General features: G+C 44.2%; 1 protein-coding gene across 10 annotated transcripts in view; it reads right to left on the bottom strand.

Annotated features, from left to right (window-relative positions):
- Positions 1–13,545, bottom strand: part of GSG1 (germ cell associated 1) — a 15,364-nt gene extending 1,819 nt beyond the window's left edge. Inside the window, exons 1-9 of one of the 10 annotated variants that reach the window (XM_055711258.1) lie at positions 12,254–13,545; positions 11,801–11,931; positions 11,063–11,276; positions 6,414–6,508; positions 6,178–6,263; positions 5,720–6,038; positions 3,153–3,200; positions 698–850; positions 463–574 (exon numbers count right to left, since the gene is read on the bottom strand). In XM_055711258.1, coding sequence (XP_055567233.1) covers positions 463–574; positions 698–850; positions 3,153–3,200; positions 5,720–6,038; positions 6,178–6,263; positions 6,414–6,508; positions 11,063–11,202 — 953 coding nt within the window. In that variant the 5' untranslated portion in view covers positions 11,203–11,276; positions 11,801–11,931; positions 12,254–13,545. Of the gene's footprint in view, positions 1–462; positions 575–697; positions 851–3,152; positions 3,201–5,719; positions 6,039–6,177; positions 8,282–11,062; positions 11,277–11,364; positions 11,697–11,800; positions 11,932–12,253 lie in introns of those variants that run through there. The other 9 variants (XM_055711257.1, XM_055711256.1, XM_005441294.3 and 6 more) reach the window with 9 other exon arrangements.

Here is a 13,545-nt window from a genome sequence, read left to right as displayed (position 1 = left end):
CATGTCTAGGCTTGGTGCTGCAGGAATACGCCCTTTGGACATTCGTTAGGGAAGATGCCAGCATGCAACTTACTTAAACTGCAGAAAAAGAAGACATATTTGAGAGCATCATGGCAAGTGTGACACTGGCCTCTTCACACAGGGAAGAGCTGAGACCAAACAGGGCAAACCAACATAGGGGCAAACCTGATTAGTCAACAGGGTTGCAGGCACTTGTTTGGGTGTGATCCCATTGTTTTGCCAGTCTCATTTTAGCCAGTAGCTACTCATTTAAGTAACTCGGCAACTATTTGTTAAAGCAGGGGACGAGGCAAAGACAGGAGATGAGCAGTAGGAAAACCATGGTATGCCTGTCTTTGCAAACACAGAAAGTCAAGAAGGAGGAGGTGGGTTTTGGCACGGTGTAGCATGGATGAAGCCCAAAAGGATGGGGAGGTGAAGATGGCTTCAGAGTTCACCTACTAGAATGCCCAGCCGTAGTCCCATGAGTGTGGTCTCCAGTCCTCTGGTCCAAGACTAACTGTTGCCTGGAAGACTTGAGTGTACATCATGTGTGCCACCATCCCAAGGAGACCTGGACCCAAAAGACAAGAAAGCAAGGAAGTTATAGCAGGAGCCAGAGCAGCATACTTCAGCCTTGTGTGGGAGAGGAGGCTCTCCTGCTGCTGTGATTACAAGCCTGCAGTAACACACTTACCCGACAGCACTGAGGAGACAGCAGCAAAGGCGTTGAGCTTCAACCCACAGACAGGATTGCCAGTATGCAGCATTTCCACCATCAGGAGGATGAAGCTGATGAGCAGCAAGCTGATGTACAGCATCTCTGATCCCAGCGACAGCCACAGGATTCCTGCCAGGAACCAGAGACTTCTCACATCAATATAGGATGACTTGTTCAAGAGAGAGTACTCGCCCTTCCCAACCCAGTCCTGAAAGGATGTCCTTTGGAAAGAAGGGAAAGGAGGAAAACAACAAACATCCAAAAGCAATCCCCCTGGCCTGTGAGCAAGGCCTCAAAGGATGCTGAAGGGGACAAAGAGTCTGTCACAGAATATGGCTTGGCTAGTATGGCATGGCAAAAGCTGAGAGGATCTAAAATGCTGTCTATAAACAAGCCAGCATTATTCATAAACAGCAAGGAGGACACCAAGGGGAAAAAGATGGCAGGGAAAGCAACTGAGTATTATTAGCACATGACCTAGTGGTCATAGGTTGGCCACAAACACGTCTGAGCTGAAAGGTAGAAGGTTCTTATCCATTAGTGTAGTGACCTTCAGAGTAGGTTCCTAATCACAACAATGGAGGCAAAAAACTCTTAACCTGGGACTCAACTGGTTAAGTAAAGAACTGGATGGTGCATCCACAACTGCAGCTGGGATCTGGGCCCTGGAATTCAGGAAGGCCCTTACAAGCCTGTATTTCTCACTGAAACTCCAATTAAAATGAAACTACATTCCTAGGTGTGGATGTCCAGCGAGGGCAATAATATTCACCACTCATTCAGCTGCTTGAACAGAGTGCAGGTACTTTCATGCTGGGATTATGAGTGGGACTTAAGTGATACCACAGTCCACAGCTCACTGTGCAGTAGGGCTTGGAGGAGAACGAGAAAAGGTGCTCTGTAACATTGGGCTGTGGAAAAGCACAGGATGCACTGAGGAAGAAATATTAATCTGACAAATGAAGCAGCACTGTGAACACTACTGTTAGCAACTATTAATGGCTGTAGAGGAGACATTCAACTGGGGAAAAGGAGTGTGAAGAAAGCCTTCATTAATGTGGCACTGACTTGACTCCTCAACACCATTAGTTCCATAGAATCACCCAGCTTTTCAGCAAGAATTGATGAGCTGCATTCCCTGCTTAAAGGAGCTGACTTGCTTGCTGCAGCACCATCAGGGAGACCATTTAGAATTCGGATTGCTGAAAGAGGCCTGGGCTGGGAATGAAGCACAAGAAGGTGAGAAAGAAGAAAAATGTGTTGCTACTCCCTTTGAAGTGAGTATTTTGCGGTAAATGCAAGAGTCATTCAGTAAATGCAGTTAAGTCATTCATTTTATGACAAAGTGGAGATCTGCATGACTTCAAAATAATCTTGTACCACCAGCAGTATTTGAATTGTGTGAATACTGTTTCCCAAAAGAATAAACGGGAGGTTTTTCTACCCTGCTGTTGTGCCAAGAGTGACCCAGGTTAATCTGCCCAGCAATGCCACTGCATGCCACTTGCACGGGGCCACTCACCTGGGAATGCACACTGCTTTATAAAAGCAGGTCAGCAGTATTTGCCAGTGTTTTTAAAATAAGGGAAAAAAGGCAGAAAAAGAAGATGAGCTCCCTGAAAGTATTGATCTCCCTGCTGCCTGCTGGCTGTTGCAATTCCCCAGAGTTTGGTACAGCCCTTGCTCTCATGGCTTGAACACAGACGCAGGCTCTGCACCCCAGGGCCTTTCCTTCAACATATGAACATCCTCTGAAATTACTTGCCTCCAGCCTCCATCTCAGGGAACAGTTAGCAAGCCCACACCAACTGAAAAGCTTTCAGTAAGTAAAATCTCCATTGCATATGTACACATACATCCAGGCGTACTGAAGTTGCCTCCAGGATAATCTGACACATGACAATGACAGGAGAGGTGAGCTCTCCAACCTAAATGAAGTTTTGTATTTGATGAGACAAGGATTTTACCCTGAAAGTGTTACTTTCAGATGTCCTGATCACTGACCACAAAGTAAGAGGTGATTCAGCTTCCAGAGTCATCACGTTAGACCCCAAAAAGGAAGCACTGTGTCAACATGTGGCAATGTGGCATATGTGGGAGGGACTGCCCTCAGGTGGCGTCCATACACAGCCCCCACCCCCACCCCCCAACCCCCGCTGACTACAGCAAGATGACAAGTTTAGACTGGGCAACTTACTAGGTGAGACAAATCCCACTTCATATGGGAGAGGGTCTGAAGTTTCCAGCACTAACTTCACAGATGGCAGTGCTTTAGGCAAACATCTGGAAGGAAATCTTTGCTCCTTTAGCAACCATGAGGCCAGGATTTCATGCCTGGCTCTTTGGGCACCCAAAGGTGAAATGTTGCAGGTTCCCCATCCCAAGGAGGAGCACTGGGCAGCTACAGTGAGGTATGGGGATTCGCTCTTACCTCTCTCCGCTGGTGGTGAAAGCTCTATAAAGCTACGGCATTTCTCTTCTGAAACACAAAAACAAAGGTATTAGTTTGCAAAACAATGCAGGGTATGTAAGGGAAAAGAAAATCTCTTCCTCTCACATAGCTCAGTCTACCCGTCAGATCTTCTCACCTCTGCTCTCTTTCTGACTAACTTTCCAGACCTCCACTGGGGCAAGGTAGGGGAAAGCAACATCTGCCTGGAAAACTAGAAGTGGCCTTTCCAGAAAAAAAAAATAGCAATTTGTGAATCTTACAAGCCTCTGGTGAATATAAAAATCTGTTGCTACTCATTCACAGCATTACTTTTGGTCAAGCCTATTACGGGTGTGGCTTATAACAAACTGCAGACCCACCATGTCTGCTAAGGATGTGAATTTCATATGAATTCCAACTCACCCCAGTCTCGGCAAAGCAGTTCTAGAACTGCTTCCCATAGAAGAAAGTAAAAAAATATCTCCCCAAGTGAAATGCTGAATGACAGAGATATGAGTCTCTCTTCTGTGGCAGAAAATCATGCAGAAATATGGTTCTTCTGCCTACACATTTTAGGCATGCTATTTGGACAAAGATTGTTCATATTTTGCTTTGGCTTTTTATGTTGCCCAGATGCAAACTGTCTCAGCTGAAGGTGCATCGTTATTATCTGTAAGTCTCTCTTACTGCATACTTCATTACTGGATTTGAGGCTCTTCTCTGCTTGGCACAGTATTTTCTCCCAGAAGTATCAGCCTGCTGCTTTTCATGTAAGAATCTCATTTTCTTAATTTCTATCCCCAGTTCTAATCTCTCCCAATCTCCTGTATTGCTTCTGTCATCCACAGCTCTCAGGACACTACCCAGTTTAGTGCCATCTGCAATCCTCATTAACTTGCAATTTGCTACTTCACCTAGAACTTCAATGAAGTTATTCAGTAATAGCTCATCTGAACTGATCCTGAGATTAGCCTGAATAATGAAATCCTTTTTCCAGCTCAACTCAAACTTCTTTTCCTCATAGTAGCCCTTTTTTTTTTTTTTTTTTTTTTTTTGGTTTATGCACTTGCTTCAAAGACCCACAGTAGTGGGTGGGCTGTACTCAATTTACAGGAAGCAGGGGACTGAGACTGTGTGCTCTACCCTGTGCTCTGCTGCAATCCAGATGTAATGTGTTCTCTGTGTTCCTTCAGGCATTGGGGTTATTCCAGAACTGTCTGGTGGCCAGAGAAGTCTTTCAGAGAAAGCTGTCAAGGGATGTAATCCCATTCCCATAAGCACCATGGAAACACACCCCAACCCAAACCAGTCCCAAATAAACACATCTTCCACAGCATGTCTGGAAATGCTCATAATGAAGCAGACATCTCGTTAGGACATGAGAGTTTGAAGCACATTCTCTCCTGCTCCCACCCCCACTTCTGTCTGCTTTTATGCACCAGTCCTTTATTTTCAAACTGTGACAGCAACAGATAAGAAAATGAGAAACACTATACTAGAATGATGGCTTAGTTAAAGGTGAGATGTTTGTGTCTGGGGACAGCTGAAGGGAGGGCAGTGGGATCAGGGGAATGGGCCTGATGAAAGTAACTTTCATCACTGTATCTTTAGATACAAATCTCCCTGTTGGCCACCTTTCAAGTCAGTTCTGATCCTTGATGTGTGTGCCAGGCCATAAAGAGCATCTGTGCACTGTACTGCATGGCAGTACATGCTAGCATGGCACAGGTTTCAGCAGAAGGACTTCGGCAGGGCTGGACAGGAGCAAGTCAAGGGTGAAGAGAAGCACCAAAGGGGTTTGGTACAGTTTGCATGATCAGCCCCTGGTACTCCAGAGTTTACGGTGCCAGTCCCACATGGTCAAAAATCACAAATGAAACCTGTCACAATATCACAAAAACAAATAAAAAAATTACAGTACTGCAGCTCCAATCCTTAGGTCAATTTGACTCCTAGCTTTAGTTCCTCTAGGTTCCGATCCTCCAGGTTTTCTCTGTATCTATAAGGCAGTACTTCCTTTTTTTAAAAAAAAAAAAAAAATGAAAAAAAGCCCAGTCCCAGTTCAATTCACAAAATCTCTCCATTTGGTGTTTTAAGGAGAACACCAACTATTGCAGTCCTCACAGTGCTAACTATGAATTGACAACACTGCATAAAATCACCCCACTTAGATTTCTGAGGGGACATGCACAAATGTGGCCTGGAAAGCAGGAAGTAAGCTGCATGTAGGAATGGAGATACAGGGAAAGGGAAGGGAGGCTCACTGCAGTTCACATCTGGATGGATGGTGCCATCACAATCACTGCCACCACCACCACCAATTGCACTTCACAGCCCCTATTCCAGGCTGAAGGACACACCAGAGGCAATCATTCTCCCTTGTTCCCCTCTGTAAACATCCCAATGAAGGACAGAAATATGACCACAGCAATGCACAGTTCTGATGCCATCTAGGAAAATGAAGAAGGCTTTTCTCCCAAGAGTTGTCAGCCTCCTGCCTTTCATTTCCAAACTCCTGTGGAGTGAATACAAGGGAAGAACTTGTGGCTGCCTGGGCAAGACGCTACCTGGCCCTTCCATGCTCTCTTCACAGGAAAGCCACATCCCTGTGTGGAAGTATCTGAAGGCAAAGCGGTCGTCCCCGGTCTCCCAGCTGTAGTGCACCACATCCTGGGACGAAACATTGCTAGCACCTGCATCATGCGGCACGGGGACACCAATGCACTTGGTGGCTTTGCTCTTCCCACACAGAGGCTTGGGCACTTTCTGGGTCCCAGTGCACCAGTAGCTGCCGAGCAAGGCAGTGGTGGAGAGGCTGAGAGCCAGCAGGTTCAGGATGACAGCAAGGAAAGCACGGCGCCATGGCAATCCCTTCAGCAGCTCCATCTACAACACACAGACAGGAGGGACCATCACACCAGCCACTTGTCCCACCTAGCCTTATAAATCCCAGCTCTTCCCAGTGCATGCCTGTGGAGAGGGGTTATGAGCACTCTGCCCTCCTCACAACATCCCAACAGCTCACCCAGTGTGGGAGAACCGTTTCCTGAAAGCCAGGGCAGTGAAGCAGTAGGTCAGCTTCAACCATTTCAAATATGCTGAACATCTGTACTGGGGAAGAGAGGGTGACTCAGAATCCATAGCAGGGCTGAATGCATCAGGATGTGTAAGCACATGAGCAAAACAAAAGGGATATCACATTCACTCCCAGAAATAGTAGGGAAAAGCTGTTCACCAACTTCCCCAAATACCCTGTGTTACCTTCAGATGGGGCATGATGAATGCTCTGTCCAACTAAATGAAAATTCTTGCTGCCAAGTGTCCAAAACACTTTGCCAAGCACTTCATTGCTGCACCTAAGGAGGTAGGGAGTGTATTGATTTCACAGTGGGGAAAGGCAGGAAAATGCTCCTGGATCACTGAAAGTCACACATCAAAGTAGCGATCTGCTCAGGAGGGAAACCTAGCTATCCAGGCCTGGCAGCTTGAGTTCAAGCTCCAGAGCAGCACTTCCCACCTGAGCAAACACTATTCTGCACATCACAAATTTGGTAGAGTGGTGGGATGACAATGTTTCTGCTCTCACACAAAGTGCCAAAGGGGTGCTTTTTTTAAGAGCAAACATTGCCACAAACAGTCTTCCTGGTTTCATCTCATCAGAAAAAGTAATTCAGAAAGTGGTTTGTGTCCCAGGGTCCTGTGGCCTTTCTCACTCAGAGGGAAGCTTAAGATTTTATGGTTCCTGCAAAACCCTGCACTGACTTCTGAGAACCCCAGCATATCACTCCATGGATTGATTAGATGTCATCCACCCACACATCAACTTTCATGTAATCAAGGCATGTCTCTTCCCACATGGCACTCCCTATGTTTGGCATAACTTCATCCAGATACTCCCACCCTTTCCTATTTATGACTCTCAAAATCTATTCGCCCATGAATAGATGCAGTTTGCACAGACATTGCCTGCTGCTGGTCCTCTTCACATAACTTCAGTTGACTCACTCAGAGCTGGATGTGTGAGAAGGGCCCAGCACACTGTGGACACTGCTATAAATAAACCATATGAGATTGTGCTTTGCATTGTTTGTGATTGCACCACAGCTAAAAGTAGTGCAGTTAGAAGCATTTGTTCTGCTAACCAGCAAGCTCGGAAATACGGTCAGTAAAGATGATGCTGAAGCTCCTCTTGGGAAGCAAGACTTCATTAGCATCTCATCACACTGAGAAAACAGTGTCTGATCCAGAACACCCTCATCAAAGGCAAGAAAACACCCAGCTCCTGAAACATTCCCATACTGGTTTATGCACAGACTTTTTTTGTCTCTCTTCACCAGAGCATTTCTTTCTTTCAGCAATGGAGATGCTGGACCCTGGAGACAGTAACATCTTAGTGGTACCATAACTAGTGACTTCCATGATCTGAAGGCATGTTGGATATCAGCATTTTCACAGAGCAGATCCCTACTAGGAACAGTTAATTATGTGAGGGTTTCTGGCTAAGGTTGGTGGCAAATTCCTCACTGAATTTTTTTCAGTGGAAAATTTGGCTTATGACTGAAAAGGAAATTATAGATAAAACTGCTCTCCTCAAAAACATGATTTTTCATCTGAAAACAGAAACCAGCACAAAAAGTTTTTCAGTTTTTCATGAATGCTTGATTATAAGATTTTCTGTCATCAGGTTTCGGTTTGCTCATGCTTTTATTTTAAAGAAAAAATCTTTCCACTCATAATATTGACAAAAATAATTTTTCTAATTTAAATCTTCAATAGTAGGAAAAATATTCTCTTCAATTGATTTGTGATAGTAGTTGAAAGGCCATATAATTTCAGAACAAGTGATAAGAAAAAAGAAAAAAAAAAAGAAATTAGTCAGAAGAAACTGGATCAAGGATGCAGGGGACATAGGGAACAAGAAGTAAAAGCCAAGCACTTACTGAGAATAACTGACTATAGTATCTAGATAGTCCCAAAAGGAAAAAGAATTGAATTTACCTTGGCAGCAAGTCCTCGAAGTCCTGTTAATTTGGAGGAGCAATACAGAAATGGGACTCACGGTTTGTCTTCTGTTTTGTTCATCTCTAGATCCTTCAAGAAACCCCAGTTGCATCAAAACCCCTTTCTCCTTTGTCTCCTCCCCTCCCCCCTCACCTCCCCAGTGATTATTAAATGCTATCCTTCCAGACAGCAGCTGTTTTGTGGAAAATGGTCATTTTGTAATCCACAATGCAATCACAGCACAGCTGTTCTGGGAGATTATACGGGAAGCGATTGGCGCTGTGGGCTGGGATTAAGTGCAGAAGGGTGACCTGTATTGACTGAGTAGAAAGTTTCTGTAAAACACAGAAATATCCCAGCCATCCCAGCCATGCGGTGCTGTTTGGGAGCTTGTATGGAGTGAGCTGGCAGCTCTCTGGCCAATGCTTCAGGGGATGAGTGACCTTAGCTCAGATACTACCAGCAACCTTGGTGTCAGGTCACCCCTTGCCCTGTGCGCTACCATCTCAGCAGAATGACAAAAGCCACAAGCCCCCCAGCCCTGGGATATCCTCCTGGCCAGTTCTGCCAGTTGCAGAAAGGGGAGAAGAAAAAAATGGGGAGAGGGAAGTTTATGTGATTGCATCTTCTCTGAGGACTGAGGATTTCAGACCCTGAAGAGATGCCAATCCAGTTCTCCCCATGGGCACTGGAGATTTTGAGGACAAAGGAGCCCCTTATCAGAAGTGCTGCTGAGTAGCAGACTGGCACCACCGCACCACCACCATGACAGAGGTATGTGAAACAGTGATGAATCAAAGAAGTTCAACACCCAAAGGATGGGAGCATAGGGAAGACCGTCAGTGTCCCTCATAGTGGCAACTTTTACCAAGGCAAGAAGCTCACAGCTCAGATTCACATCGGATGAATTTAGGAGGCTAGTAAGGAGAGGCAGAAAGATTCACACTAACCCAAAATCTTCTCTGAGCTCTTGTCCCAAAAGTTTAAAGGCTCCCACAATACCTGAGGGTATTGATACACATTGTTTGGTATCAGAACAGCAAAAAGAATGGCATCACTTCTCAGGAGAACAAACTTTCACTGGAGGGCACGGAGCAGCACTGCACTGACTCAAACTGCAAGGGAGAGGAGCATCCCAAAGGTATGCACCCTGTCTTCCCCACAAAAGCTTTGCCCAATGCCAAGTGGGTGAGGCTCCCACCACCACTGGCAGGGAGCAAGGCAGATTTCCTGCATGCCTGCCCTGCTGCTCTGCAGGGACAGAGGAAACCAGCGGTCCATCTGTTCTCATCCCCTGCTTCCAACACCAGAGCCCAGAGGCTGGGAGGCAGGTGTACAAACAGCTCTGGGTGACAGCACGGCCTGTGACAGCCCCTGCACAGCACAGGCAGCAGACAGAGCTGACAAGTTCACGGTCCCATACGTGGGCTGTGCTATCACAGGCTCCTGACCCTTCCTGCCCCGAGCAGAATGGTCAGTAGCTCTGCAGCTATTTTAATCCTAGTGACTGCATAAACTCCTCTAATATAGATAATCATTTCTAAGACAGGCTAACTGAAAGTGATGCTAAATGTTTCTGTGCTCCATGGACTGCCAGCAGGCTTTTTGATTAATAAAAAGGTTCTGTTTGACACAGATGTACTTAATTTACTGAAGTAGGTAGAATAACAGATGATGCTGTTTAAAAGAAGAGTGGTAATTTTTTTTCATTGTTCAGTCTCTCTGCATCTGGACACCTTAAGTTTGTCTTCTCTATGCTCAGTTAAAAAAAAAAAAAGCCTGTTTTTCAGAATAGATAAAGTCCATCTCTCTACTGATAATCCTTAATGTTACCATTTTCCTAATTTTAAGCTTAATGAAAGTCTCATTACAATCCAGTTTCTAAAGCTGGGATCACAGCATATATATTGATGGAATGAGACTGAATTAGATTTATATGGGAAGAGTTCAGACTGAAAAATAAATTTATCATAAACATGCTATGGTTTCAAAAATATGCATGTATCAGATTTGGTATTCTGAATAATGGCAGATATTTATCCTTCCAGAAGATGGCAATCTTTCTCTAGTCGTCTTTTCAGAAGTCTGCTGCTCACATGTGTGCTGGAGGGAAGCAACACTCCAGTTTAGACATCTATTCCTCCCTTTTCTTTTCTTTTTTTCCCCTTCTGTCTTCCTCTTTTGTCCATTTTTATGAACACAACCTCTACCTTGCCTGTAATATGGGAGTGGGTCCTTCCCTTTGGGCCTGGGGAGACTTGTGAAATCATTGGGGAAAAAGAGGAATGAATGCAGGAGCTTAGCAGGGCATTTGCTCTACCTTCTGCCCTGCATGGAACTATTCTTTCTAATATATTTTCCAGTATTTTGTGAAGTACCACATCAACTTTTTGCATGTGTTTCCATCCTTAGATTCTTGCACACAGCTCACAGAACACCAACACCAGAGCATGTTTCCTGATGTTCAGCAAATTTCCCTTAGCAAAATTTTTATTATTTGGTTTTTTAAAAATCCTTATTCCAACCTCATCTTAATCTGACCAATTATGGACAGGAAACCCAAACTGTATCTGTCTTTCAGCCTACTGTGCCTCCCAGTTTTCTCCTCTTTGTTTCTGGTATTTCCCACCATAACTTGGCTTGGGTAGAGGTTTTGGATATCTCCTTCTCTTTGAACTCAGCAGCAGCCAGTCCCTGGTGACTCGTTTAAAGTTTGCCCATTGAAGTGAATGCCCATAGCAGCTGATTTTCTATGCAATAAGCCAAGCACTTGGCTTACAGAAACAAAACAAGGAAACGAAATGCAAAACACAGTCTTAACCCAATACCTCTATGGAGATTGCCAACCCTAAAAAAGCCCAGGCATTTATAAGTGATGCATTTTTATCCTGGCTGTATCACATACGTACTTTGGGTGTATCCTGCCCAAAGTGACACCTCCAACTCCCAAGGATGTTGGTGGAAAAGAAGGGCGAGGATCCCTTACCAGATAGGGCCCAAAAATTGCAATACTTAGCTGGCAGGTCTCAAGACGCACACGGCTCTTCATAGCCCTCCATGCAGCAATTCTCCCCAGGGGTATTAAGGTTCATATGCTGTCCTGACATGGGCTTTTCAGCTGTCCTGAGGCGGGAAAGAGAGGAGGAAGAGCAGCTATTTACACCCATAATGTCACTTTGTGAAACCTGGACAAAGACGGGCTCATACTCACCCCTCATTCCACACATTCCTCACACATGACACTTCCCACTGCTCCTGTTTTTGCTGTTTTTACAGGAAGACCATCCAGCGCTGCTGTCCCCTCCCTTACTGCCACACAGAAAGCAGGATTTCTCTGGGTGGCAGATACTGAAAGAGCTAGACTTCTCAAACCCACTGACAGACTGCAAATGCCAGATTTCTCCCTGAGCTCTGAATAATTCCACTCAGATTGTAACCTTTATTTAGCTGTTTGCGTGATGCATTAACTCTTGCTCTGCGAATGACCTCACCAGGCATATTTTTTCTAGCCTATGCACATTTAAAGGTGAATTCTGTTTTTAAACAGGAATAGCTTACATTGCTAGACATCAAGCCTGTGGCAGAACAGGTATAAAGATTGAATTAGAGCAAGTAAATACATCTAAAAGATGAAAAAACAAGCTTACCATCAGTTTGGACCTGACTACCTTTTTTCCTCCCTCCTTTTTTTTTTTTTTTTTCACAGAACAAGTCTTGGCTGGATTTTTTTCTAATCTTTACGGTTATCAACCATTCAAAAACCACATAGAAAGTAGACCTGAAAAGAAAAAAAACCCAACAAATGCAGCAACACAGACTCTGAGGACTCAAGAGAGATTCTAGATGCCTCAATTTCTAGATAGCAACATAAGAATATTTAAAAGGGATTGCTTTTCACAGACTAAAACCCTGGCAACTCTAGGATGTGTTGACCTGAACATCGCTCCCCCCCCAAAAAAAAAGTTATTTATGATATTTAGCCAGCCATAAACTGTAAGCAGACAAGAAAAAAACAACTTTTATATAGATCTATAAGGATATTAAAGAGGAACCAGTCCAGGAAAGGGTTCATACAAAAGTCCAAGTAGTTAAACACTTACCTTATCCACTGCTCACTGTCCTCATCTGCTCTTCTATGGCTTCCAGTGAAATACTAAAAGGTGATCATGAACTCTTCCCACTATATCTTCCTCTCTGACTGAACACGTAGGAGCCAAGAAATTGCATGAGATCTGACCAGATGCTTCGAAATGCGCAAAGTCTGTCATTTTATTGATGGGCTAATTCTTTGAGAGCTTGCTAATTCATCATGGTACATTATATCAGCTGCAGGATCGGCAGGGCATCCGCTTCTGCAGAAGACGTCTTTGTAATTTGGTAGTTCCCTTTATAAAAAATGTTGCCAGTTTTAAATCTACTACTTACGGGATCTCAGTCTGTTACTCCACAGAATCACAAACACCCAGATTCAATGACTGTTACAAGCACATGGGTTCTTTTATTGTCAAGAGGGACCATTACAACAACGTAGTCTCATCTCAGGTGTAACAGAACCCAAAGAACTTCAGACAATCATTTCTAGCAATACACAGAGCTCTTGCAGGATAGTACATATTTTATACACCTAACTAGTATTGACTGTGCAACAGAATATGATGGAAAACCCATCACATCCTTAGAAAAGTTATTTCAATGGTTAATTAACCTCATTCTTAAAATTTTGGTCTTGATTTGTAAGCACAGTGTCTGCTTTAGTTTTCCAACCTCATCAGGCTGCTCCAACAAATAAATAAATAGCCAATGAAATGATTTCTTAAAAATGTTATTGTAAGAGTCACAAATCAATGCATTTCATTAAAGACACACAAGTGTGATCTAACAAGCTGGCTGACAGCCCGAATTCCTGATTCTGTACTTGGCTCTGACATCTAATTTTCCCCTCCCATCAGCCAAGTCATTAGTGGTGCGTTTACACTACAGTCAAAACAGTGGCGGTGATGGGGAGTAAACATTCAGTGCTTGTTTTAATCGGGTGTTGCTAGCAATTTTGCTCCAGCAATATAAAGCACAATGCAGGGTACAAACCTCAGCCCAGAAATGGAATGGAGTAAGCTGTGCTGAACTCCACATTGCCATGGCTGGACTGGTAGTGCAAACATAGTTCTGGTTTCCCTACACTGTGAAGTTGGGTCTTCATAGTCATTCCCACAGACACAAATCTACAGCACAGCTGATACTTGTTGATGTTGGAATCAGCACAAAGCCAGTGGAAAAGAGACATTCTGTTTTGATAATGGCAAAACTTGGGGATCTAAAATTAAACTGTGCAAAGAGTACATCGCATACGTAGGTGATCTTGGACTCAAAGAAACATTTAATACCAGTTTTAAGG

Source organism: Falco cherrug, chromosome 5 (genome assembly GCF_023634085.1).
Source record: "Falco cherrug isolate bFalChe1 chromosome 5, bFalChe1.pri, whole genome shotgun sequence".
Lineage (NCBI taxonomy): Eukaryota > Metazoa > Chordata > Aves > Falconiformes > Falconidae > Falco > Falco cherrug.
The sequence above is the reverse complement of the archived record's forward strand: the minus strand, read 5'-3'. Positions and strand labels throughout refer to the sequence as shown.